Consider the following 23,458-nt stretch of genomic DNA (forward strand, 5'->3'; position numbering starts at 1 on the left):
TGTCCCACCCTGCCTGCAGTATGCAAATTAGCCGCCATCTTTGTTGGAGGTTAATTTGCATATCACGATGATTAGCCTATGGGAGGCGTAGCGAAGGTACGGTCAATAACTATGTTTGTCTATTATTAGATAGGATGCTAATATATGGTCTAGTTTATTTATTATATTTATTACTGTCCTCTCATCCTTCCCACTACTAGATGTAGATCTTTGAGGATAGATTTTTTTTTTTGATAGAAATTTTTTTAAATGTTTTGTTCACAACTATATTCCTAGTGCCCAGAACAATGATTGGAACATAAATGTTCAACTAAATTCAATTTAATGGTGCAACTCTGGGAATATTTATGCCAAAATATCTACAAAGATCATTTCTAATGGATCATTTTTGTTTTGCTGATTTATATAGAATGGGGCAAAAGTAGGCTTACAGTTGTGAGTATGCAAAACACAGTTTATTCTTGTATTATTATTTAATTATTGTATTATTTTCCATATGAACAATGGTACATTTTATTTTTCTACAATAATCTTTTAATATTTACTGGTGAAAACAAACAACCAGGCTAAAGTGTTTAAGCCATAGGAAATAAGGATTAGTCTTGTTTTTTGTTTGTTTGTTTGTTTGTTTTCTATATGTTTGTTTGTGTGATTTTTGTGGTTTTATTTTAAGAATGTTACCTTGTGAAATGTTTACAAAATGAATCAAAGATGGGAAAGATTAGAAAGTAACATTTAGACAACAAATAAATGTTGTCAAGGATATGGAGAAAAGGGAACCCTTGTACACATTTGGTGGGAATGTAAATTGGTGAAGCCATATGGAAGACAGTATAGAGGTTCCCTGAAGAATTAAAATAGAATATGTATATATACTATATGTTTATAGTAGCATAAAATACTATATAAGTACTAAAATAGAGCTATATATACAGAACTACTATATGTATAGTACATATAGAAGTACTATATAGTCCAACAATCCCACTTGAGGTATAGAACCAAAGGAAATAAAATCACTATCGCAAAGAGATATCTGTGCTTCCACGTTCATCATATTTACAATAGCCAAGATATGAAAACCACCTAGGTATTCATCTATGGATGAATGAATAAGCCAATGTTATATATAAATATACTATGAATTATATATGTATCATATATAAGTATATTAAATATATATAATAGAATATTATTAAGCCTTACCCCGCTCCAAAAGAAAGAAAGAAAAACTGCTATTTGTGACAATATGGATGAAACTGGAGGGTAATATGCTAGTGAAATAAGCCAAACAGAGAAAGACAAATATTGCATGGTATCATTTATGTGGAATTAAAAAAAAAAATTTAAACCAAAACAGAGTAGAATGGTGGTTGCCAGAGGCTGAGGGATATGGGAAAGGGGGAGAGGTTGGCAAAACATATACATTTTCAATTGTAAGATGAATAAGTTCTCTTCCCATAAGCGGCCTGAGGTGACCTCTGAAAATGGTTTGCTATTCACTGAACCCAGGAAACCCCACAAAATCATGCAAAACAAGAGGTTCAAATTTTTGTGTTCTCTTAAAGAACCCTCGTGAAACTGCCCAGGCCATGAAGGGTATGCCGATCTGTAAAGCCACCAAGTATCTAGAGGATGTCATTTTACAGAAGCAATGTGTGCCATTCTGTCATTACAATGGTGGAGTTTGTCGGTGTGGTCAAGCCAAACAGTAGGCTGGACACAGGGTCGGTGGCCCCAAAAGAGTGCTTAATTACTAGTACTGCTGGACATGCTTAAAATTGCAGAGAGTAATGCTGAACTTAAAGGTTTAGATGTAGATTCTCTAGTCATTAAGCATATCCAGGTGAACAAAGCTCCTAAGACAGTGATGGCGAACCTTTTGAGCTCAGCGTGTCAGCATTTTGAAAAACCCTAATTTAACTCTGGTGCCGTGTCACATATAGAAATTTTTTGATATTTGAAACCATAGTAAAACAAAGACTTATATTTTTGATATTTATTTTATATATTTAAATGCCATTTAACAAAGAAAAATCAACCAAAAAAAATGAATTCGCGTGTCACAGGTTCGCCATCACTGTCCTAAGACATAGCACAGAGCGCATATGGGAGCTCTCCCTCCCACACTGAGGTGGTCCTCACTGAAAAAGATCAGATGGTTCCTAAACCAGAAGAGAAGATTGCACAGAAGAAAATGATACAACAGATGAAACAAAAACTTATGGCATGGGAGTAAATTGAGCATAAAATAAATGCTAATAAAAGTAAAAAACAAAAGAAAGATGACTAACTTCTAAGGATCTAATGTACAGCATGATGAGTATACTTATTTATACTGTATTGGAATATGCTAAAAGAATAGCTCTCTAATGTTCTTACTGAAAAAAAAGTGTTTATGTATTAATTAACTCAATTATGAGAATCATTCCTCAATGTATATATACATCATATCATTGTATTATACACTTTAAATGTATTATGATTTTGTTTATCAGCTGTACCTCAGTGAAGATGGAAAAAATAACAGAAACCAAATAATATCTAGGATTCTATTTCAACAATCTCTGGGAGATGAAATGAGATTCTTGACTAGAATGATGGCAGTAAGACTGTTTTCATCATTCAAAATGAAATGGATTATAATGTGATAAAACAGCAACAAAATTACAGTGGCTTAAGATAAGTGTTTATTTTTTCCCAATATATATTTTTATTGATTTCAAAGAAGAAGAGAGACGGAGACAGAGATAGAAACATCAATGATGAGAGAAAATCACTGATCAGCTGCCTCCTGTGTCCCACACTGGGGACCAAGCATGCAACCCGTGCATGTGCCCTTGACTGAAAATGAACCCAGGACCCTTCAGTCCCAGGCCCGTGCTCTATCCATGAGCCAAAACAGCTACGGCAAGTGTTTATTTCTTGCTCGTGGAAAGTCCACTGTAGGACTTTCCAAGCAGCTGCCCTCCATGTGTTGGCTCAGTATTCCATGCTGTTTTGATTTTATATTACTTCAAAGTTAACATAGGCTTCCACAATTAACATTGCAAGGGGAGAGAGAACATAGTGATTGTACATAAGCTTTTAAATGTTTTCACCAAGAAGTGACACAACTACTACCACACACATTTTACTGGAGGAAACAAATCCATGACTTTGAGAAGGTGGGGATAACTATTTCATGTGCTTGTGAGGAAAAGAGAACTAGAAATAGTGAGCACACTTATGCTTACCAAATCACTTACTATATTGAAAGCTAATAGTCAACTTAACTGGATGAAACTGGAGGGTAATATGCTAGTGACTGACAGACTGTATGTTGGCACTACAAATGTTTGTTACTGGATCACTATCAGAACTAGGAAAGCCATGAAGTAGAACTGGTTGAGAATATTTTTGGAAACAGGGTGTTGAGTATAGATCCAAATGCTCAAGTAACATCACATAATAAGGCCCTCAGGCACAAAAGTAATCACTGGATTCTCTAAGAGAACGTTTTCTTTAAAGGAAAGCAGAGAGTCTTAACCTGTGTGGCTCAGTGGGTTGAGCATCATTCCATGCACTGAGAGGTCACTGGTTCTATTCCCAGTCAGGACACATGTCTAGGTTGTGGGCTGGATCCCCAGTAGGCAGCTGATTGATGGTGCTCTCTTATGGATGCTTTTTTTCTCCCTCTCCCTCTCCCTTCCTCTCTCTCTCTCTAAAATCAATGAAAACATATTTTTTTTAAAAAGAAACAAAACAGAGGGATATGGTTGGATCTTGAGAATACACATAGGAAGCTGGAGAAGGAATGACCAGTGAGATGAGAAGAGAACCAGAATAGTGCATAATTGTGAAAAGATGAGGGAGGAAAGAGCTTTAGATGAGTTAACTGTATTAAAAGTATTAACTAATGTGAAAGAAAATGAGAACTGATTTGGTAAGGAAGACATAAATTATATAAAAATATGTTTTGAGTAGCTAGATGGGACAGAAGCCAAATCACAGTAAATTGATTAAAACAATTGAACAGCAAAATATAGTGCTTTGGGGTTTGTGAACCATTCGTTTAAGAAGTTGGGTTGTGAAATTAAAGAGTTAGAAGAACAGTAGTAACCTAGGTCATAGTTAAGGAGGAATTGTAGCCTTATCTTGCTCTGCTCTCTCACCCCCATCCCACCCTGGCAACTGTAGCCTAAGATCTAGGGGGAAAAATGAGGAGGAATATATTTAAAATGTTGGAGGAAGAAGAAATACTTGAAGGATGAGGATTTCAGAAAAGTGGAAAATTATGTTTTTCAAAGTCCCAGGAAAGTGGTTAACCTTGGAAAAGAGGAACTATAGATATCTTGAGTTATTAGAAATTAAGAAGAAACAGGAATAACAGAGAAGGAAGAAAATGTGTGGAAGGTGTCATTCAACTTTCTTCATTAGTACTGTATTCTAGAGGTATTTTAGTATATGGCAGAACAGTCTGGGCAGAGGCAGCACCTCTTACTGATGAGGAAGGGCAGGTTAAATTAGGGTAATCAGTAAAGGTCATACATCTATGAGTAATCGAAAAGGAAGTTGATGTTATGAAGGTAGGAGAGTGAGAATCTATCTCTCTATATAAGAGGCTAAGTGACTATCCAACCATCCGACCGGCTGGCCGGTGGGTATGATGCACACTGACCATCAGGGGGCAGACACTCAACGCAGGAGCTGCCAAGCTGCTGTACTTGGCAGCGGTGGTTCTCCGGTGATGCACCCCGAACCAGAGAGGAGGGAGCTCTCACACTCCGGGACACCTCGGGGGTTGTCGGAGAGCTGGTTCTGACCTAATCCCTGCAGGCCAGGCCGAGGGACCCCACCTGCTGGAGGGACCCCGCTCACTCTGCAGACACCCTTCCAGCCGCAGCACCACCCCAGGTGCAGCAGCCCGGGAGGGACCATGGGAGGTTGGCTCCAGGGTGTGTCTGGCCCATCTCGCCCAGTCCTGCCCTGCCAGCCACCTTCTAATGAATTTCCTTTCAATGTGCAGGAATCCGTGCACAGGGTCACTAGTGGTGAATAAGATCCTAGCTGTTTGAAAAGAGGTACGAGGATATGTGCCATTAATGTTTCTGAGACAGGTAACACCAACTTCAAAATCTGCTCTCATTTGTTACAAATAGCACTTGAGCTTTATTTCTCTCATTTCATCATCGTAGCAACCTTGCAAAGGAGGCATTATTATTCTCCTTTTATAGTTGGGGTACTTTGTTTCAGAGATAGTAAACTGTAAGTAATGTATATGAGTTTGAATTAGGATTACATAGTAAAGACAGAGAATAATTTAAAAACTCTTAATTCCAAACCACTATTTTCCCCTGGATACACTGGGTTTCCCAGGGCCCTCTCTCCTTTTACCAGGATTTGAAAATATATTAGTAGAAACTGAATGCATACACAGGCCCTTATACATTATGCATGATTTTTTCCTATAGGAATGCACTTGCCATTTCTTTTTCCAAGAATATTAAAAAAATATATCACATATCTCTTTAAATAATACAAAACAGGTTGCAAAAGAGCCAGTAGATCACCAACTCCATCTTTCAGAAACCAAATAGCTAGCAATCTATGTATCTAAAATACCTGGAAAGAACATACATCAAAATGTATGTTCTTTGGGTAGTGACATCTTATTTTCTAAATCTTATTCCTTTTTTAGTGGTTTTTATTTTTTTTTACATTTTCTACAATAAACATATATTTATTTAGTAATCGTACCACCCCACACAATAAATATACAATTCCATTTCACATTTATGTAACAAACAGCAATAACATTATACAAATGAACATGTCACTCTCATCTGAACTGTTGATATAATTAGGAAATGAGTTTTTCCCCTTGTCTTCGTAATAATTCCCCCAATGTGTTGTTTCTATAGTTGTGCAGAGCCTGCTATAATCCCAGTGGATCACTATCCCTGGTGCATAAAACAAAACAAAACACGCACAAGACCTGAGATCTTTGGATCTCAGCTGTGACTGGAGACAGAGGAGCAGCAGCACCCTCGGCGGTAACACACTTCTGCATGGATGTACAGGTAAACCTCGCCTGAGATTTGTCCGGGATCTTCCGATCATCGCTGGACGCTCCCGTTGCCTAGTAACGAGAATCATCTCCCCGGGACAACACCGCCTTCTTCTAGACCCCTCCCCCTTCTTCCTCCCACCTCTTGGGCAGAAACGGGGGGGCGGGAGGGGAGGAGAGCCGGGTCCTCCAGCCACTCAGAGGCCCCCGCCGCCGGCCCGCGAACGATGATTGGAGGGGCGTATGGGCGGTGCTTGGAAGGGCCCGCCACGCCGGGGAGGGACATCAGCGCGTCGACGCGGGGGTTTTCTCCGGTCGGCCCGCTACCCAGCTCGGGTCTGTGGATCTGCGCCTCTTCCTCCGCCGCCCCGGCCGGGAGCGCAGTCGTCGGCTCGCGGGCCGGCGCGATCGTACCGGCTTCTGCTCGGACTGACCGCCGCCCTCACCCCCCCCCCGCGCGCCCTCTCCTGCGAGGCTCACCGCGCCGAGGCTTTTCGTAGCGAAGGCGGTTCGGGACGCGGCCCGGGGCCACCAGGGGCCCATCCCCGCTCCAGGCTCGGATGGGAGGCGGAGGGAGGAGCCTGGGATGCTGAGGCTGATGGCCAATTGCTGCAGCTGGTTCAAGCGGCGGCAGGAGCCCGTCAGGTAGGCTGGGCCGCTGGCCCGCGCCTTCCCGGGGACCGGGGGCCGGGGCCGCCGCGCGCCGCGCCGAGCAGTTGGGCGGGGAGCCGCCCCCTCTCGGGGCCGGGCGAGCCGGTCCCAGGCCGCGGGGATGCTTTCGCTCCCGGTTTGATTGGTCCCCGGAGGGAAGGACGGAAGGATGCCGCCTTCTCGTCGAGCTGCGTTTAAGGCTTCAGCAAGAGCGCTTGTTGTTATAATTTAAATGGGTTCAAAACACTAAGAGTTGTGGATTTTGTACACGTGTGCATTAATCCTCTGAAGTTTTTGTAATGAGGATTTTCTTTTTTTAAGTAGAGAAGCATGGGATATTGTTTTCATAACATTCACACACCCCTTTCCAACAGTCACACACGTTTCGTTTGAGGACGTGGGCTTGAAATCTGGCTCCACTACTTCATAATTACAGTGTATGACTTTACAGGCTTTTGGCCCCACCTTCCTCATATATTTAATGAGGGGTGATAACATCTGTGCCTCAGGAGTGTTGTATTAAATGCGAGTAACTGATGGAAAGGGTTTTCTTAACTGTGGGGTCGCCTCAATTTTCATATGAAATCTAGTTAATCCTTTTCATTGAAAGAGTCTAATTCTTAACTTTTTATTTTGAAATTCCAGATATATGAGTATTCATTGCCCGATACTAGATATTCATTCATCCACTTCTCAACAAGTATTTGTTGAGAAAATATTATGTGCCAGAGGCACTGTACTAGGAAGGAGTCAGTGAAAATGATGTTTTTTTTTTTTTTTAATTGAGGGGCTCAACCTATAAAGAAAGCTTAAGTTTGTTACTCTTTATAAAAAATAACGACTTCTTACAGTTCTACTTTGGAATTAGGCCAAGGGTAAATTGTAGTAAATTTTTTTTTTAAACTTTTAAAAAAATATATATTTTATTGATTTTTTACAGAGAGGAAGGGAGAGGGATAGAGAGTTAGAAACGTCGGTGAGAGAGAAACACCAATCAGCTGCCTCCTGCACACCCCCTACAGAGGATGTGCCCGCAACCAAGGTACATGCCCTTGACCGGAATCGAACCTGGGACCCTTGAGTCCTCAGGCCGACGCTCTATCTACTGAGCCAAACTGGTCAGGGCTTGTGTTTTTTTTTTTTATTGCTTAAAGTATTACAAAGAGTATTACATATGTCTCCTTTTTTTTTCCCCGCCCTTGACAATCCCCTGGCCTCCCCTACCCCCCAATGTCTTATGTCCATTGGTTATGCTTATATGCATGCATACAGGTCCTTCGTTTGATCTCTTACCCTCCCCTCTTGCCCCCCAACCCTCCCCGGCCTTCCTGCTGTAGTTTGACAGTCTGTTGGAGGCAGCTCTGCCTCTGTATCTATTTTTGTTCATAAGTTTATAATGGTCTTTATTATCCAGAAATGAGTGAGATCATGTGATATTTTTCCTTCATTGACTGGCTTATTTCACTTAGCATAATGCTCTCCAGTTCCATCCATGCCGTTGCAAATGGTAAGAGTTCCTTTTTTTTTATAGCAGCATAGTATTCCATCGTGTAGATGTACCACAATTTTCTAATCCATTCATCTACAGATGGGCACTTAGGCTGTTTCCAGATCTTAGCTATGGTGAACTGTGCTGCTATGAACATAGGGTTTAACCTCCAACATTTATAGGGAACTCATACAACTCAACAAAAGGAAGATAAACAATCAAAAAATGCGCAAAGGACCTAAATAGACACCTTTTAAAAGAGGACATTCAGAAAGCCAAAAGACATATGAGAACATGCTCAAAGTTGCTAATCATGCGAGAGCTGCAAATCAAAACAACAACGAGGTACCATCTCACACCTGTCAGAATGGCTATCATCAACAATTCAACAAACGACAAGTGCTGGAGAGGATGTGGAGAAAAAGGAACACTTGTGCACTGCTGGTGGGAATGCAGACTGGTGCAGCCACTATGGAAGACAGTATGGAGTTTCCTCAAAAAACTAAAAATGGAACTCCCATTTGACCCTGTGATCCCACTTCTAGGAATATATCCCAAGAAACCAGAAACACCAGTCAGAAAGGATATGTGTGTTTTTTTTAATTAACATTTCAAGCATAGTGTTTGCAGTAAGGATGAGCTATCCTTTAAAGAGTAAATCTGAAAAGCTATACTTGTATATTATAAGGAAAAAGTGTATGTCTACATTTGGAAAAGAAATGTGCTCAAAACAAAACTTTTAAAATTATTCCCTTTTAATTGGATTTGAATGTTTTAAATATAAGTAATATGATTGATAGAGTCAAAGATGTGTTTGGGTGTATAGATTTCTTCTAATCATCTTATGTGCTGATAACAGAATCTCTACTGAGATTTGAGGATCACTCATAATAAATGGTCTCTTCTTCTTTTTTTTTTCTCCCTATTTCTGCTTTTTTTAAAATGTATTTTGTTTTTAGAAGAGGGCACAATACCATGTCTTCTTTTAACTAAGACACCCAAAAAGCTTGCACTCCAAAGGAGTTTTCAGTTTAATTCATCATTCTTTGTGTTTGCTTTTCTTAGCAGGTATAGTGTAACATCGGGGTTAATTGTTTAAAGAAAAGATAGAGTTCAGTGAAAGGAGAATGTATCTTTGTCTAAGTAGCATCTAGATCTGTGTTGTCCAGTAGAGTAGTGACTTGCTGCATGTGGCAGTTGAGCATTTGAAATGTGGCTAGTCCTAATACAGATGCAGAAGTATATAATATAATACAAAGTGGATTTAGAAGATTTATTATTCAAAAAGTAAAATAAGTAAATATCTTATGTCTTTTTTTTTCAGTGTGATTACATGTTGAAATAACTTTTGCATGTACAGGATTAAATGAATTATAGTAAAATGATTGCACCTTTTATTTTCACTTTTAAAATGCAGTTACTAGGAAATTTAAACTTACATATATGGTTTACAGCAGGGGTCCTCAAACTACGGCCCGCAGGCCACATGCAAGTACAAATATTGTATTTGTTCCGGTTTTGTTTTTTTACTTCAAAATAAGATATGTGTACTGTGCATAGGAATTTGTTCATAGGTTTTTTTTAAACTATAGTCCGGCCCTCCAACGGTCTGAGGGACAGTGAACAGGCCCCCTATTTAAAAAGTTTGAGGACCCCTGGTTTACAGTGTAATTCTATGGGAACTCCCTGATCTACATGGCCTAATGTAGAGGCATAGGTAAATACTAGTATCTCTCATTGTTGGATAGAGTTAACACCCAAAGGAATTAAAAACAAGTTAGATTACACCCATCTTTTAAGTATCATTGTTCAATGCCTACTTCCTAGTAGTGCCTAAATAAATATTTGCAAAATATTGTATGTATTTTGATCACTCCTTAGCAATAATCATCCTAATGTAAATAATATTGGCATATGTAGTTGCAGTTACTGGAATAAATGAGAGGTGAGCAAACTGATTTAAAGTATATATCAAATTTTTGCTTTTATGAGCTACTGTTTTGTGTTTTGAAGGTTTTTTGCTATGCTGCTCCTTATTGCGTTTTCTTTTCATGTTCATATTTTATGGAGCTGTGTTTACAGATGTGAGATGTATGAGAAGATGATGTTTATTAATACATTATGTTTTGAGGTTACTTTGCTGACTTACCTAATATATCCAGCACTTTTTGGGTTTACCCACCTGTCCTCACTTAGCTGCTTTCCCAGGGAGACATTATTGTAGAAAACTACAATAATCAGGGATTAGATGCAGTATTCGGAACCCGTGATAAGGACAAGGTAGGAGTCAGAGATCAATTGTTAAGACAGCAGTCTAGGTCAGGAGTGAGGACCAGGATGCCAGATAATTCAGGGACAATAGGCATGCTATTGTTAACCAACAGTCAGAATCTGAACTAGGCTTTCAATCTATGTAAATTAGTTTTGAATAGACTAATAGCTAGACCCATAGTTATATAAGTGTCGTGCTCCTATAGAAGCAGTGCAATATAGTGTTGGGTTTTTATTTTTATTTATTTTTTAAAATATGTTTTTATTGATTTTTAGAGAGAGATAGAAACATTGATGAGAGAGAAACATCATCGATCAGCTGCCTCCTGCATGCCCCATACTGGTGATCGAGCCCGCAAGCTGAGCATGTGCCTTGACTGGGAATCAAACTGGTGACCTTGGTTAATGGGTTGATGCTCAACCACTGAGTCACAACAGCCACGCAGTGTGGGTTTTTAAAAAAATAACTTTTATTTTGAGACCACAATATAGTGGTCAAAGCTAAGAAATTAACTTTGATACAATAATGCCCTTTTTTTAATCAGAGATCTATTCCAGGATTCCATATTGTTTTGCCATGTCTCTTTAGTCTCCCTCAATCTGTAGTAGTTCCTCAGTCTTTCCTTGTCTTTTATAACCTTGAGACTTTGAAGAGTATTTGTTAGTTGTTTTGTAGAACCCCACTTCAATGTGTTTGGTGTTGTGATTTGGTAAAGGTGTTGTTGCATTAGTTGGGCAGAGGGATACCACAAAGGTGAGGTATCCTTCTCAGTATATTACATCCAGGAGTGTGTGATGTTGATATGTCTTGTTACTGGTGATGTTAACCTAGTCCTAGATCACTTGGAATGGTGGTGTCAGCCCAGTTTCTCAGTATAGTGTTTTGAGTAAAACAGATTCAAGTTTGAATCCTAGGAGTTTTGGCCATTTTTTTTATGTGTCAAGTGTGGATAATTTCTGTCATGCAGCATTTTGAGAAAGAAAATTTACCCAAGTACTTATTGCTTTGCACGTAGTATTTACTCAGTAAATATCACCTATGATCCTAGGAGACAAGTGCTAATTAGTAAATTACCCTCCTCGATTCATTTTATACTTATCATTTTCTATGTTAGTGGAGGAAGGGTCCATTTTCTTTTCCCAGGCTAATTCTTATGCCTGTGCTCTTTATTTCATTTCTTCCCACTTCCTGGTGAACTTCAGTTGTTCAGCATTTGGCTAGAGATCAGTGATAGGACTTCTGGGATGCAAGAATCAATCTAAACTTTTATCCCAAAATTGATTATTCAATTTTATTATCCAAACTAAATAAGTCTTTCTGTTTTTCCCTCAGAGCTTCGCTTCTATTTCTTCTTTAGTACATGAACATGTTCAAGCTCCTCTTACTGTGGTTGTAGAACAGGAAGAGTTTGTTCAGTCGGCTCTAGCAAAGCCAAACACTAGACCTTGAGAATTGCAGTGGAGAAAGGCCAATTTATTGATGAATGGCACCATCCAGGAGAATGGGAAGCGAATGCTCAGAAGCTGGAACTCCTCTGTGGCGTGTAGGTTACAGATTATATAGGGCAAAATCTCAAGACATGGTGGATTAGGGGTTTTGGTTGAGCTGGGAGTTGATTGGTTGGAGGTGGAGTAAGGGTAGTGAATCATCTCTTCAGGTCGTGAGGACAGCTCTGCGGTCTTTTCCAGTGTCTCTCTGTCTGGTCTCATGGGAAAATAGCCAGTGGTGGTTCCACCTTAGGGCTCAGGAACTGACACCTAACTTGGGTCAAGATGTTGTGGTTAGCCCGTCAGAGGTCTAGATGTTGTGACCATTTGTCAGGTCTAGGCTACAGTCTTCCCCCTTGGGGTTGCTGATTATGTGGGGGAAAGCCTGGGTCTCTGAGGGGTATATATAGAGATAGATATGATTTCTAGAACTAGGATTTAAAACTAAATTTAATTAAAGTCATAAAGGAGCTTCCTTACCTAAAAAAAACAAAGCAAACTAAATGTTTCTTTTTGCTGCTGTAGCAAATTATATTAACTTAGTGATTTCAAGCAGCACAAATTTATTACCCCATAGTTTTGACTCCAGAAGCCTAAAATTGGTCAGCAGAGTTGCATACCTTCTGGAGGGTCTATGAGAGAATCTTTTTTTCTTTGTCTTTTCCACCAAAGGAAGAGGCTGTCTGCTATTTGGCCCATGCCCCTCCCTCTATCTTCAAAGCCAACAGCATAGCATGTTCTCCTCTGATCTTCTGTCTCTCCCTTATAAGGAATCTTGTGATTTCCTGGATACTCAAAGATATACTCCTCCTCCAAGAACCTTAATCATTTTGGCAAAATTCTTTTGCCATGTATGGTAACATATTCACAAGTTCCAGGGATTAGGATGTGGACATCTTTGGGGAACCATTATTCTGTGTCTACCATATTAAATAACCCTCTTTCCCTGCAGTCACTAACTACCCTTTCTCCTTCCCTTCACCCCAAACTCAACAGTTGGCAATGGCTTACAGGCACTTTCTCAACCAGCTCCCTCCCCTCTCATATATTCCTTAACATCTTTCATTAGAAGACTTCTGCCTAGACCAAGCATGTCACACTCGAGGGCCACAATGAATATTTTTGCAGCCCAGCCAATATAACGGTATGTACGAAATCTATAATAATAAAAGTGTAATATGCAAATCCACTGAACGGCTGAACAGCAGAACGACTGTCTGGATGACCTTCCAGACAAAGCCAGGGATACAAGGGCGGGCGAGGCAGCCGGGGCTCTGAAGGCCTACTCTTGCACGAATTTCGTGCATTGGGCCTCTAGTCTATATATATAAAAGCCTAATATGCAAAGTGTCCCCTTGGGAGTTCAATTGCTCACTATGATGTGCGCTGACCACCAGGGGGCAGCGTGGAATGAAGGGAGGCCCCGGCTGGCAGCCGCTAGGGACCCTACCCATGCATGAATTTCGTGCACTGGGCCTCTAGTGTTTTAATAAAAATTTTGTAACTTAACTTTTACAATATCCTTTATACATAATCCTATCTAATAATAGACAACCATGGTAATTAACCGTACCTCCAAAACACTTCCCATTGGCTAATCAGGGCGATATGCAAATTAACTGCCAATCAAGATGGCGGCCAGCAGCCAGGCAGCTGAAGTGAACAGGAGGCTTGCTTGCTCCAGTGAAGGAGGAAGCCAAGGTTCCCTGCTTGCCGCTGCTGGGCTCTGAGCTTGCACTCTAAGCAACTATGTTGCAATTATAGAAGCTAAACAAACCCCATGCTATCAGCCAGCTGGCCGAGCTGGAGTTGCAACAGTGTTTCAATTATAGAAGCCAAACAAACCCAGATACCTGCTTTCAGCAGCTGAGGTCTCAGAGCCGGAGCTGAGCCTCAGAGCTAAAGCTAGCTCTCAGCTCCAGTGACAGACATAGAAGGTAAATAAATCTCAGAATAAAAAAAATAAATAAAAAAAGGAGAGGTTGGGAGCTTCAGTCACCCGCCAGCCTGAAAACGGCCCTCAGCCCCTCACCCAGACTGGCCAGGCACCCCAGTGGGGACCCCCACCCTGAAGGGGGTGTGACCAGCTGCAAACAGCCATCATCCCCTCATCCAGGCTGGCCAGGCACCCAAGCGCGACCCCCACCCTGATCCAGGACACCCTTCAGGGCAAACCAGCCGGCCCCCACCCGTGCACCAGGCCTCTATCCTATATAGTAAAAGGGTAATATGCCTCCCAGCACCGGGATCAGCAGAGCAGCGAGGCCTCCCAGCACTGGGATCAGCGGAGCCACGAGGCCTCACTGCCCCGGCGTCAAGCGGAGCCGCGAGGCCTCCCAGCACTGGCATCAGCGGAGCCACAAGGCCTCCTGGCCCCTGGAGCAGTGTGACAGGGGCAGCGCCCAAACCCCCTGATCGCCCTGTTGCTCTGTGTGTGACAGGGGGTGGGGCCACAACCTCCCTATCCGCCCTTCTCTGTTCATGACAGGGGAAGATGCCCCAACCCCCTGATCGGCCCTGCTCTGTGCCTGATAGGGGGGAGCTCCCCAACCCCCTGATCGGCCCTGCTCTGTGTGTGACAGGGTGTGGCGCTCCAACCCCCCCATGGGCCCTGCTCTGTGTGTGACGGGGTGGAGCCGCAACCTCCCCTTCGGCCTTGCCCTGAGTGTGACGGGGGGAGTGCCCCAACCCCCTGATCGGCCCTACTCTGTGCGTGACACGGGGGAGCTCCCCAACCCCCTGATCGGCCCTGCTCTGTGCGTGACAGGGGGCAGCGCCCCAACCCCCTAATCAGCCCTGCTCTGTGCATGACAGGGGGTGGCACCGCAACCTCCCCATCGACCCTGCCTTGAGTGTGACAGGGGGCGGCGCCCCAACCCCCCAATCGGCCCTATCCTGAGTGTGACTGGGGATGACATCGCAACCTCCTGATCCGCCCTGCTCTGTGCATGACAGGGGGCGGCACCCGAACTCCCCAATCGGCCCTGCTCTGAGCCCGACCAGGGGCTGCATCTAGGGATTGGGCCTGCCCTGTACCACCTGGGAGCGGGCCTAAGCCAGCAGATCGTTATCTCCCAAGGGGTCCCAGACTGTGAGAGGGCACAAGTGGGGCTGAGGGACACCCCTGCCCCCCGCCAGTGCACAAATTTTTGTGCACCGGGCCTCTAGTTATTAATAACAAACTATGTTTGCTAATAACTGATTACTGCAATCGTGTTGCATTCATTTCCCTTATGTGCAGGCGCACCACTTCTCTTCACTAATACTAGCAGTGAATATTTTAGCAGCCAATTGGCAAGTCATTAGTCTTGTACTGACTTGTTTGGTGTGCACAATAGGAAATATTTCGCTTTTTGAGAACAAGAAAAATAGGTTTATTTGCATTATGCTTATTAATTTGTGTAGTTATTCAGTGTCTGGTAAGTTAATATTCAAGAAAAAATATCAGTTTTTATTAAAATGTTCCATTATTTTATGTTAATGATTACTCGTTTATTTCAGCCCTTTGTATTCAGCATGTCTCTATCAAAATAAACCTATTTTTCTATGAAATTGAAGCTTTTGTTTTTTTGCAACCCACATAAACTTAAACCTTATATATTTGGCCCATGTTAGCCTTTGAGTTTGACATGCTTGACATAGACCCTTCAATTCAGTTGTTTGTACTATATTAGATGCAGCCTGGTTATTATATCCAATGAATTATTTTCAATCTCTTGGCATCATCTATACTAATAAAAGGGTAAAATGCTAATTAGACCGGTTCGACCAGCCATCTTCGGGACATCTGACTTCCTTCCGGACAAAGCCGTGATGGTGGAGGCCAAGTCAGAGGCAGTTAGGAGTGATCAAGCCGGTGGAGGCGAGACCAGGTTGGCAGGGGAGAGCAATTGGGGGTGTGATCAGGCTGGCAGGGGAGGGCAGTTGGGGGAGAGATCAGGTTGGCAGGGGAGGGCAGTTGGGAGCAAGATCAGCCAGCAGGGGAGGGTGGTTAGGGGCAACCAGGCAGGCAGAGGCAGCTGGGGGCAAGACCAGGTTGGCAGGGGAGAGCAATTGGGGGTGAGATCAGGCAGGCAGGCAGAGGCAGTTAGGGGCAATCAGGCAGGCAGGTGAGCGGTTAAGAGCCAGCGGTCCCAGATTGCGAGAGGGATGTCCGACTGCAGGGATTGGGCCTAAATTGGCAGTCGTACATCCCCTAAGGGGTCCCTGGCAGCAGGTGCTAGCACTGGGCGGGATCGCTGTGTGCGGGAGCAAAGAATTTTTAGTAATCACCAGAGGCTTGCCCTGATGACAGCCACCAGCGCCCCATCTTGGTCTGGTGCCCCTGCTCACCTACTCCACCATCCCACCACGGCTGATGCCCGCCACGTTCCACATTCTGCCGCCTGCTGCTGACACCTGCCATGTTCTGCGCCCCTCCTGGTGGTCAGTCCATGTCATAGCGACCGGTTGTTTGGTTATTCCACAGTTCAGTATATTTGCATATTAGGGTGTCTATATGTATATGTATATGTATATGTATATGTATATGTATATGTATATGTATATGTATATATTCATATTCCAAAGGTTAAAGCAAAGAGAGAATCTTAAAAGCAGCAAGAGAAAAGCAGTTAGTTACCTATAAGGGAGTGCCCATCTGACTGTCAGCTGATTTCTCAACAGAAACTTTGCAAGCCAGAAGGGAGTGGAAAGAAATATTCAAAGTGATCAATAGCAAGAACCTACAGCCACTCTACCCAGCAAAGCTATAATTTAGAATTGAAGGTGAGATATAGAGCTTCACAGACAAGAAAAAACTAAAGGAGTTCATCAACACTAAATCAGTATTACATGAAATATTGAAGGGTATTCTTCAGGAAGAAGAGGAAAATAAGGAGAAGAAAAAACATGAACAATAAAATGGCAATAAATACATATCCATCAATGATTTAATCTAAAAATCAAAATAAATAAGGAATCTAGTGAACAAAATAAACTGATGAATAAAATAGATCCAAAGGCATGGAAACATGGAACAGACTGATGAATCTCAGAGGGCAGGGGGTGTGGGGGAGAAGAAGTTAACCAAAGAACATATGTACATATGCATTAACTATGAACACAAAAATTAGGAAGACCTGGGGCAGGGTGGGAACTTGCTGGAAGTGGGTATTACATTTGTAATACTCTCAACAATAAGTATTTAAATTTAAAAAACACAACTCCTTTTTTAAAATTCTCTGATTTTTCCCCCTGAATTTTTAAATCTTTGCTTTTCTGCCTTTTTCCTTTTCTGTGTCTACTTGCCAGTTAGCCTTTCTTCATCTGACTCCCAAGATTGCCCCAGGGTTTGTCTTCAACTATTTCTTCTACATATTCTCTCTTTGTGGTCAATCTCACCTAATATTGGGACTTCATCTACCACCTCAACATTCACTCCCAAGTACAAGTTTCCAGCACAAAGACTCATCTACCACTTGAAGACATACATATCCAGTTCACAGAACCCTCAATCCCACCACATCCAAATTGCGCTTAAGTCTCTGATTTCCATGACAAATTGCTTGTGCCTTTCTGTTACCCAAATCAGAGGCCAAGAGTAATCCTGGACACCCTTTTGTTTTATTCTCTTAAATCATCAAAATCCTTTGATTTCTACCTGTTTTTTTAACCACTTAATTATCTTGCACTCTTTTCAGCTTTGCCATACTCAATGCTCTATCCATTATTCCATTCTCTCCCAGATTTTTTTTTAAATATATTTTTTATTGATTTCAGATAGGAAGGGAGAGGGAGAGAGAGAAACATCAATGATGAGAGAGAATCATTGATTGGCTGCCTCCTTGCACACCCCACACTGGGGATCAAGCCTTCAGCCAGGGCATGTGCCCTGACCAGGAATTGAATTGTGACCTCCTGGTTCATAGGTTGATGCTCAACCACTGAGCTACGCCTGCTGGGCTCGCCCATTTCTTTGACAGACTTTCCATTATCCCCTTTTGATTAATCCTCCACACTGCTGTCAGTGGTCTTTTGTAGTATACAATGGATTTTAAGTCTTCAAAATCTTTCCTAATTGCCTTACGAATAGCATCTAATCTTATTACTTACAAGTTATTCATGATTTGTCCTGAACTGGCTAAGTCAGGGGTCCTCAAACTACGGCCCGCGGGCCACATGCAAATACAAATATTGTATTTGTTCCTGTTTTGTTTTTTTACTTCAAAATAAGATATGTGTAGTGTGCATAGGAATTTGTTCATAGTTTTTTTTTAAACTATAGTCTGGCCCTCCAACGGTCTGAGGGACAGTGAACTGGCCCCCTGTTTAAAAAGTTTGAGGACCCCTGGGCTAACTGGACTCTTCATAAGCCATTCTTTCTCCTGTTGTCATGCCAAATTTGGGATACTTAAGTTCTCTAGTTCCTCCTTTCCTCCAAATGCCTTTTCTTCTTTGGCTCTTCCTTATCATGCTTCAAATCTGAGCTGGGAGATTATTTTTTTCAGGAAACTGTCTTTGAATTCCAGCTACATTCTTCACACTTTCATTGTATTTGCCTAGCACCTTGTATTTGTCTCTAATAATTTAATCATTTATTGTAGTGAAATGTTTAATCTTTTCACTAGTTCTCCAAGATATCTTGTAGACAGGAACTATTGTTATTTTTCAAACATTTAAAAATAATTTATGTTTATTGCTATTTAAAAATGTATGTTTATTGGAGAACATTGAAGGCTCAGTTAAGCTAAAAGCGATATATTTAAGTTACCCATTAGCTCATGCCTCTAGAGATTACCATTTTTAGTATTTTAAGTGCAGAATTTCTTACAGACATGTAAATTTTAAAACAACAATGAAGTAATAGTGCTGTTTCATAGCTTTTTACTTTTTTATTTTTGCTTTAATGTATAATTCACATCTTTTTGCATCCTTACGTATTTTTTCCAACATAGTTTTTAATAGCAGCAGAGTAGTGTGTTGCATACATTCATTAAAATGTGTTTAATCATTCCTATCCTATCTAATAATAGACAAACATGGTAATTGACCATACCTTTGCTACGCCTCCCATTGGCTAATCAGCGAGATATGCAAATTAACTGCCAACAATGATGACGGTTAATTTGCATACGTAGGTGCGAAGCAGTGGAGTGAAGACTGAAGGCGGCTCTGGCCGGTGCAGCGAAGACTGAAGGCGGCTCTGGCCGGAGCGAAGGCCTGGGTCCCAGGTGCCGGAGGAAAACCGGTGCCAGCAGCCAGGGGAAGGGAAGGCCTATTGCGCGAATCTTTTCGTGCAACAGGCCTCTAGTTATTATATATTTAGAATGTTTAAAATATTTCACTATTTACCAACAATGCTTTGGGGAACATTTTTATATAAATATCTTTGAAAATTCCAGATCAAATAATATGAAAAAGTTTAAGGCATTTTATATATATTGTCAAATTGCTCTTCAGAAAAGCTTTTTTTTTAAAAAAAACTAATTTCTACTCCTACTAGCAGTGTTTAAGAGTGCCTTTTTTCCCCTTAAAAAGTAGGAGTTGTTTTGTTAAAGGAAAACACTATTTAGTTTTAGTTTTTTCTTTTTTAAAAAAATGTATATTTTTATTGATTTCAGAGAGGAATGGAGAGGGAGAGAGAGATAGAAATATCAGTGATGAAAGAGAATCATCAATCAGCTGCCTTTTTCGGGTCCCCTACTGGGGACCGAGCCTGCAACCTGGGCATGTGCCCTGATCCAGAATCGAAATGTGACCTCCAGGTTCATAGGTTGAAGCTCAACCACTGAGCCACGCCGGCTGGGCAGTTTTTATTTTCATGTCTACTGGTAAGATTAAACATTTTTCCTTGGACATTTGTATTGTCTGGGGAATTTCCTAATGATTCTCGTTGATGTTTTTCTATTTGGGCAGCTGCATTCATTTTCTTATTGAATTTTCTTAAAAAAAGATTTTGTTTATTACAGGAACTGTTTCTCTGTAGTATATGTTGAATATATTTTTCTTCTATTATGGTTTTAAATTTTTTGGTGGTTTTTGTGACTCACACAATTTTAAAATATTTTATTCAAATATATCATTCTTTCAGTGTAAAATTAGGAAGTTCATTACTACTCCAAGATTATATTCACTTATACTTTCTTCTAGTACACTTATGTTTTAACTTTTAACATTTAGATCTCTATTCAGATTTATTTTGTGTATCGGGAGCAGTCTTCATCTTGGGCTCAACACAAGGTCTGTTAAACCATGCTGCTCAGTAAATATCTGGGCCAGTAAATATCTGTAAGCAGGTCTTCATCCTTACATATTATCACCTACCTACTCTGAACTCCTATTTTTATATTAAGTAGCATCTAGTTGATGAAATAGTGCATATAAAGTAGGATAGAATATTCAACAGTTGAAAGATGATCTTCAAGATTTTTATCAGGAATTGGTAGCAGGATTTTGGGAGGGATTTAATTTTACCTGGGTCTTGAAGAAATCTGTGCGCCCTAAGCTTACTATGAGCATGATTTCAGGAATGGTCCCCTTATGAGAAGCAGAAAATTTAAGTGAATTCACAGTAATTTAAGTGAAAGAATGTTTACAGCAAGAATTTTATGTAATACTAGAGGCCCAGTGCATGAAACTTGTGCAAGGGGCTCAGCCCTCGCAGCCCTGGCATCGTCTGGACAATTGTCCGGACGGTTGTTCTGCTGTTTGGTCTAATTAGCATATTAGCTCTTTATTATATAGGATTATAATGTAAAAATAATAAGAGTATTTTTACCATCATTTAAACAAAAAGAGAAATATAGTAAGTACTCATGTGCTTATCACCCAAGTTTTAAGAATATTTACCTTTGCTCATGACATGTCATTTTTTTTTTCCTAAAGAAAAGGCAATAAATCCTTGAAGTTCCCTGCACTATATGCATCTCCTACCATTCCTCCCCACAGTTACTCACTCTCTGGACTTACTAGTTACTTGTCCACCTGTGTTTTTTGATGTCATATTTCAGACAAGCAAAGCTTTCCTTCAAATTTCTAAGTAAATTGCTGTTCACTGTGACCAAGTCTGAAGGAAGAGCCTCAGATGTCACAGTAAACAGTGTGCATTGACCAGTGTGGTGTCTGGGAAACATACAGTGTCATCCTTGCTGTGAATTTTTTTTCAGTGGGGGAACAGTTAGCACTCTAATAGCCATCTTTCTTGTTGTAAATAAATATAACTGTAAATCAATGCCATTTCTAGAAATAGCAAAGTTCCTAATTTTTTAAATTAAGCTGTACATACGGATTAGCAGGGATTATCTGATGTGTTGTATGCAGAACTGGAATATCCTACATTTCTTTTTATCCCCCTACAGCTTCTTGTTTATTCAGGGTAAGAATTTTAGAATTGCAGGGTATGTTAGGACCTAGAGATATCCTGATTCTATCCCTTTATATTTTAGAAATCAACTAACTGACACTAAAAATTTCACTTGACCAAGATTTAAAAGCATATGATCCCAAGTTTGATCCTCTTACTACTTATTAGTACTCCATGAGTTCAGATAGTGTTTTTGGTGTGCTATTGTCCTGGGCTGTACTATCTGAATTAAAATCTCAGAAAGTCATACACTTACACAATAAAATCACATCATAATTTTTTTCATTGTGTCATTTTCTTTGTGGTAGGGTTTTTTTTTGTTTTTTCTTCATTCTCTTAACTATCTGTTATAAAACAGTGTTTCCAAATCCCTTTCCATGTATGTGTTTATTACTTGTAAATTTAGAACCTGCTCCATATAGTTTTAAATAGACATCAGTTTTGATGTCTCAAATTTTGTTTTTTAATGAAATATTTTATTTTGATTTGTATAATATTTTTTAGAAATAGCTTTTATGTAATGACCTCCTTTGAAGTATTGTCTTCCTTAGAGTTGTAGATGTTCAAATGATTGCAGTAATGTCATTCAGAAAATATTCAAATTCAAGTGTTTTCTGAGTCTTAGTTAAAACTCCAATATTATGTTGCTTATATTTCTGGTATGCTACGTTGTACATTTTTATATAAAAAGAGACCATGAGATAAAATATATAAAACAGGCCTTTACTCTCTTAATCTCTACTTTCCTTTTTTTTACTGGAAGTTATTTCAGTTTTAAAAATGTTTTTAACTGTTAATTGAAATAAACACTATTAATTATTACCCCGAAACCATGAGCATGTAAACTTTTTCAGAAAACCTTAGTTGGTTTGATGTTAGAAGATATCTGATTTTAATTACATTCTTTAATACTGAACTTTTACCTTGAGGTAAAGAGTTTTATAAATTGTATATGTACCTTTTTGCTTAATGTTATATACTTTAATTTTGCTTAATTTTTACTCAGCAAATGGGGGAATGACATGGTATATTTATGTTTTTTCATTCAGTAAGGATGCCTCACACATTTGATCCTGGGGCTACAGAGTTGATGAAGAGATATTTTAGTAGAGGAGACTGTATGATAAGTTGCACGACAAAGTTAGGACCTATTTATTGTGGTCGCACAGATGGTCAGGAAGGACTGGGAGAATTCCTGGTCTTATAGGCCTGCTGGGGAGTGGCAGAAGAAGAGTCTACAGAGTTTGGTCTTGATTCTGTTTAAGGACTTTAAGCAGAAAAATACTATGACTTGATTTTCATCAACATCATGGGTAGCTTTTATTAACAGCATGCAATTTATGACTTTAGTTAATTTACCTATAACTAGGTAATATACCTATTACGTCCAGAAACTAGGTTATGATTCTGATAGGCCTAAATGTGGGGGAAAAATTATAAATTATCTTGATGGAAATGAGGCAGACTACCTGAATACCTGATGTACTAGTATATCTATGTGTATATCTAATCTAATAAAAGAGAAACATGCAAATTGACCGCACCTCCTCTACGCCCCAAGCCACGCCCACCAGCCAGTCAGAGCGACTATATACAAATTAACCCAACCAAGATGGCGGCCGGCAGCCACAGAGCTGGAGCAAGCAAGGAGACTTGGTTGCCCGAATGATGGAGGAAGCCAAGCTTCCCACCTGCCCTGGCCGGCTGTGACCTCCGCTAAAGGCAACAAAGTTTCAATTATAGAAGATAAATAAATCCCAGATACCTGCTTTCAGCCAGCCTCCACTGGGAGCTTGGGTGGCTGGGGGCCGTGGCCAGCCTGCAAACAGCCATCAGCCCCTCACCCAGGATGGCCACACCCTCATGGGGTGAGGGTTCCCGCTGGGGGGCTTGGGCAGCTTGCAAACAGCCATCAGCCCCTCACCCAGGCTGGCCAGGCACCCCAGCAGGGACCCCCACACTGAAGGGGCTGTGGCCAGCCTGCAAACAGCCATCAGCCACTTGCCCAGGCTGGCCAGGCACCCCAGCAGGACCCCCCTCCCTGAAGGGGGTGTGGCCAGCCTGAAAATGGCCCTCAGCCCCTCACTCAGGCTGGCCAGGCACTCCAGTGGGGACCCCCACCCTGAAGGGGGTGTGGCCAGTCTGAAAATGGCCCTCAGCCCCTCAC

The 23,458-nt window shown here is 41.0% G+C and overlaps 1 protein-coding gene across 1 annotated transcript in view; it reads left to right on the top strand.

Moving 5' to 3' along the window:
• The first annotated feature begins 6,503 nt into the window (after positions 1 to 6,503).
• The window catches only part of ARL13B (ADP ribosylation factor like GTPase 13B), an 83,834-nt gene continuing 66,879 nt past the window's right edge, over positions 6,504 to 23,458 (top strand). Inside the window, exon 1 of the mRNA XM_036350920.1 lies at positions 6,504 to 6,694. Within this exon, the coding sequence (XP_036206813.1) occupies positions 6,636 to 6,694 (59 nt within the window). The 5' untranslated portion in view covers positions 6,504 to 6,635. The remainder of the gene's footprint in view (positions 6,695 to 23,458) is intronic.

Source organism: Myotis myotis, unplaced genomic scaffold (assembly GCF_014108235.1).
Source record: "Myotis myotis isolate mMyoMyo1 unplaced genomic scaffold, mMyoMyo1.p scaffold_m19_p_2, whole genome shotgun sequence".
NCBI lineage: Eukaryota > Metazoa > Chordata > Mammalia > Chiroptera > Vespertilionidae > Myotis > Myotis myotis.